At 42.6% G+C, this 5,000-nt stretch overlaps 2 protein-coding genes across 5 annotated transcripts in view; both read left to right on the forward strand.

The window, feature by feature from the left end:
• LOC122348928 (adenylate cyclase type 4-like) overlaps nucleotides 1-425 on the forward strand; it is a 17,520-nt gene extending 17,095 nt beyond the window's left edge. The window contains exon 26 of the mRNA XM_043244816.1: nucleotides 11-425. Within this exon, the coding sequence (XP_043100751.1) occupies nucleotides 11-139 (129 nt within the window). The 3' untranslated portion in view covers nucleotides 140-425. The remainder of the gene's footprint in view (nucleotides 1-10) is intronic.
• A 605-nt stretch (nucleotides 426-1,030) lies between these two features.
• The window catches only part of si:cabz01101003.1 (ubiquitin carboxyl-terminal hydrolase CYLD), a 10,055-nt gene continuing 6,085 nt past the window's right edge, over nucleotides 1,031-5,000 (forward strand). Inside the window, exons 1-6 of one of the 4 annotated variants that reach the window (XM_043244814.1) lie at nucleotides 1,031-1,143; nucleotides 1,867-2,068; nucleotides 2,798-3,076; nucleotides 3,734-4,018; nucleotides 4,095-4,200; nucleotides 4,816-5,000. The exon at nucleotides 4,816-5,000 is cut by the window's right edge and continues 261 nt beyond it. In XM_043244814.1, the coding sequence (XP_043100749.1) occupies nucleotides 1,889-2,068; nucleotides 2,798-3,076; nucleotides 3,734-4,018; nucleotides 4,095-4,200; nucleotides 4,816-5,000 (1,035 nt within the window). In that variant the 5' untranslated portion in view covers nucleotides 1,031-1,143; nucleotides 1,867-1,888. Of the gene's footprint in view, nucleotides 1,144-1,581; nucleotides 2,069-2,797; nucleotides 3,077-3,733; nucleotides 4,019-4,094; nucleotides 4,201-4,815 lie in introns of those variants that run through there. The other 3 variants (XM_043244815.1, XM_043244812.1, XM_043244813.1) reach the window with 3 other exon arrangements.

Genomic DNA, 5,000 nt, shown 5'->3' on the forward strand with positions numbered 1-5,000 from the left:
GTGTTCTCAGGTGACCGACGAGACGGCGCAGGTCGCTCAAGCGCTGGGCTACGGCGTCACTCTCAGAGGAGCGGTCAACGTGAAGGGCAAAGGTCAGCTGACCACGTACTTCATCAACACCGAGCCCCCGCCGCAGTGACCGAGTGTCTCACTCAGGTCCTCTCTGCTCTCGCAGCCCCAACTAGTTAGCACTTACCAACTAACCAACTCTAGCACTTCTTAAAAATGAAGGACGGTCAGCGTTTCGTAAATGTTTCTTCTGCGTGAAGTTAATCTTTTCTAAATTTCCAAAGTCCCGAATGACTCTGGTTTTATATCGATCTCCTCGTGCACTTATTTATTGATTGTTGTTAATATGTATTTAATGTTTTGTATGCTTAATGTTAAAAATGTATAGTTTTACGAATAAAAACGTTTTATAAAAAAATCTGTTGTTTGTTGTGTTTACTATTGAACCATTTTGTGATTAATAAAATGACGACCTAACAGAAAATAGATGTGAATAAATGTTTAATATAAGAAATTTATTTTAAAAATCATGTTGATTAATGTGGTATGGAGTGTATGTATATATATATATATATATATATATATATATATATATATATATATATATATATATATATATATATATATATATATAATTTTTCAAAATAATTAATGAATTAATCTATTTATTTATACTAGCTGTTTATTTATTTTTTAATGCGTAAAAATGTGTATATATATATATATATATATATATATATATATATATATATATATATATATATATATATATTTATTTATTTATTTATTTATACTAGCCAGTGCAAAGTTTGTCTAATGAACACAAAATTAAATATAATTTTTGTACTCAAATTTCAAGCGCTTTAAATCCTGTTGTATGAATATAGAAGTAGTCTCTGAATGTAGCCTTAAATTCTCGGAAGATGAGCCAAATATCCGTCAGAAGAAAAGAAAAAGTCAAAACACAAATCGCAACAGCGGAATTTCCCTCAGCGCGAAGCCCCGCCCACCCGACCTCCGGCTCGGTCTGATTGGTCCACGCGGGCGTCAGTCACCTCTCTTCCTGCTTCGGCAGAAGCGAGTCTTTATTGTGATAAAAGTGTCGCACTTCCAGCCGAGGGGATGACTCTGTCGGTAAGTGAGCGCTTGTCGTCCGTTTCACAGCGTTTAAAACCGAAACGACGTTAACAGCCGCCTCCGAGCCGCCGGACGCTGTGTAACAGGTTTAATGAAGCAGGAAGTGCTTTACTTCACTTTGCGCTGTTTATAACGAAGCGAAATCGATTCAAACTCTGTTTCTGCTCTTAACTAACTCTGTTCTGTCGAAGTTAACTAATGAAACGTGTTATCTGCTGGATCGTGATCGAGCTGGGGGATTACTTACAAAATGTAATCCGTTACTGATTCTAAATGAAATGTTAGTAACGTTGAGGTAATCCATTACGTTACACGTTTTAGGTAATTATAATCTGACTAATTCTTGATTACTGTCTTAAATGAGGTTTTTCAGCTGCGCGTGTAGGAACTGCAGAGGGGTTTATGAGTTTTATGAAAAGCTAATAATTAATTAAATCATAAAAAGTTAAGTTAAAGCAAAATTAAAACACTGATAAAAATTGACCTGGATATCACGTGACCATAACAATAATAAAAAATCAGGGAAAAAGGGCTGAGACGACAAAAAAGTTGGTGAATTTGTGCATTTCAGTGTGTTTAAAACATAAACGCTTCCCAAAGTAGCCTAACGTGTTCAATTAATGATAATTAAGATAAAATGTGAAGGCACTAATTACAGTAATGACGAGTAGCTGTGTGATCATGTGATCAGCGGTCGGCGTGTGGTTGTTGAACGCTCAGGTCCCGAGGTGTTCACAGCAGGATGTCTGGAGACACGCAGCACAGTAGAAGACGGCGCTCCCCCAAGATGTTCATGGTAGCGTCCGACTTCAAGGTGCAGGACCATCTGGAAGGAACCATTCGTCTGCAGCGGGGCCAGCTGTGTCAGCTACAGGAGGGAGGAGCGCACCGGAGCGGACGGGCGGAGCACCTCTGGGTGAAGGTGGGAGATACACACACACACACACACACTGAGAGACACACACAGAGACACACAGAGACAGAGACACACACACACACTGACGCACACACACTGAGACACACACACACAGAGACAGAGACACACACACACACACTGACGCACACACACTGAGACACACACACACAGACCGAGACACACACACACACACACACACACACAGACACACACACACACACACACTGACACACACAGAGACAGACAGAGACACACACACACACACACACACACACACACACACACACACACACACACACACACACACACACACACACACACACACACAGACTGAGACACACACACACTGACACACACACACACACACAGACACACACACACTGACGCACACACACACACACACACTGAGACACACACACAGACACACACACACACACTGACACACACAGACTGAGACACCCTGACAGACACACAGACAGACACACACACAGACAGACACACACACACAGACAGACACACACACACAGACAGACACACACAGACAGACAGACACACAGACAGACAGACACACACAGACAGACAGACACACACACACACAGACAGACACACACACACACACACACACACACACACACAGACAGACACACACACACAGACAGACACACACACAGACAGACACACACAGACAGACACACACTCGTGCTGGTGGTCACGTGATCTTCTCCGTCTTCTCAGGTCCTTGATAACGACTGTGTGGTGAAGCTGGAGAGACAGGCTCTCAGCGAGGTCCCGGCCGACGTGGCCGCTCTCCTCGAACCCGTCCTGGACCTGGAGCTCCGCCTCAAGCTGCTGTCCAGACCCCAGGTCCTGCGGCGCATGGCCGCGCTCGCGCTGGGGTCAGAGGTCAGGGTCGTCTGGAGCCGCAGCCAGCCGGAGCTGGCCGAGGCCGAGCTTCGTTACCGAGGGCCGCTGACGAGGGGAAGCTCCGCCGTTTATTTCGGGGTTCAGCTCAAAGTGAGAGTCACGCTCAGAAGAACATCTAGTTTCTCTTCTAATACCTTTCAGGGACACAAACAATGCGTCTGTGTGTCTAGAGCATTAGTTCTAAGCTTTTTTTAATAATGAGTGCAACAGTACATAATAAAAATAATAATAATGCGTTTAATAATAAAATAATTATCAAAGTTTGCTGAAGACAAGAAACAACTGTTTTAAAAGAAGCAAGAAAAAATTAGTTATAATAAAATAATTATTTCTACAGTTAAGATGTCAGTTAAATATCAATAATTAGATACGTGTGTGAAATTGTAACGCAGTATTTATTAATTATTTACCAAATGTTTTGATTACCATTGCATTTTTTCATTAAATCTAGGCAAGGCAAGCTTATTTATGGTGCATTGCAATAATTATTTAAAACTCTTCACATAAAAGTAAGAAAAATCTGTGTGTAAAATAAATAATAAAAAAATATAATAATATTACAAAGTGTTATTAAATATTACATATTTCTTCTTTTAAAATATTTATTTTTATGTGTTATTAAATCTGTCTCTCTCTGTGTGTGTGTGTCTCTGTGTGTGTGTGTCTCTGTGTGTGTGTGTGTGTCTGTGTGTGTGTCTGTGTGTGTGTCTCTGTGTGTGTCTCTGTGTGTGTGTGTGTGTGTGTCAGGGCTGGGCGGCGGGCCGGGGGAAGTGTAACGGCAGCTATAAGGGTCATCAGCTGTTTGTGTGTCCGGAGGCCTGTGGTCTGTTTCTGCCGGTCAGTGAGCTGGTGCTCCCGCGCTCGTCCGGAGTCAGTGTCCTGTCCCGCGCCGCTGAGTCCGGCCCGCAGCCGCTCGCCCTCGGACAGAGAGTCTGCTTCACGCAGGACCAGAGCGTCCAGAGAGGGACCGTCCAGTTCTGTGGGCCCCTGGCCGGCCGGGCCCCGGCCCCGCTCTACGTCGGAGTCCTGCTGGTCAGTTCTGACGTCCCTGGGTCAGTGTTTGCTTCAGAATGGTAACTTTAGGTTTAACGTGTGTGTGTGTGTTCAGGATCATCCAGGAGGATCATGGGATGGATATTATAAAAACACCAAGCTGTGCTCCATCCCTTCACCTGAGTTTGGAGCTTTGCTTCCTCTCTCTAAAGTGACCGCAGGTAACCTCGCCTCAGAACACCAGAAAGGTCTTTTCTTCTCACCAAGACTGCGTTATTTGATCAAAAATACGGTGAAAATATTATAAAATATTCTCAGTACCTAAATCAGCTGATTTCTCTCTGAATATGTGTTAAAGTGTCATTTATTTCTGGGAATTTTCTGCATCATTACTCCAGTCTTCAGAAATCATAATAATAACCTGTTTTTCTGCTATGAAATATGAATAAAAGAGGTAAATTAATAAATGTAAGTTAATAAATAATGATTTTATTTATTGTCAATTTGTGCTGGAAATAATCTGGTGCAGAAACATTGTATTTATGAAGAATGCTCTTTAAATGAATGAGAGTCTGTGTATATCTTTCTAGTTTATTCACACACTTTCTCACATTATATCAGTTCATTTTTATAGCTTATAAAATGGTAATAAAGCAATAATACTGAATCATTTTAGTTCAAAACGTTTTATCTATTTTACTCTTATGCCCAAAAAGTCTTCATGCAGTGGACTATAACTGATCTATAAAACAAGTATCAAGAATGACATCTGTTGTCTGAGTAGTAGTTGTTTTGACTGTGTGTGTGTGTGTGTGTGTGTGTGTGTGTTGTTGTAGAAAGTAGATCTGAGCGCTCTCCTCTGGCTGTGACGGGTCCTAAAGCACTCCCTAAGGTCCCTCTGCTGCCGGCCCCCAGTAAAGTGGCCCCTCAGCCGCCCTCGACCCCTCCGAAGCGCCCACTGATCCAGCCCTCGATGCTGGAGACGGCCAGAAGAGCCCTGCAGCCTCCGTCGTCCTCGGGC

Source organism: Puntigrus tetrazona, chromosome 7, assembly GCF_018831695.1.
Source record: "Puntigrus tetrazona isolate hp1 chromosome 7, ASM1883169v1, whole genome shotgun sequence".
In the NCBI taxonomy this organism is placed as follows: domain Eukaryota; kingdom Metazoa; phylum Chordata; class Actinopteri; order Cypriniformes; family Cyprinidae; genus Puntigrus; species Puntigrus tetrazona.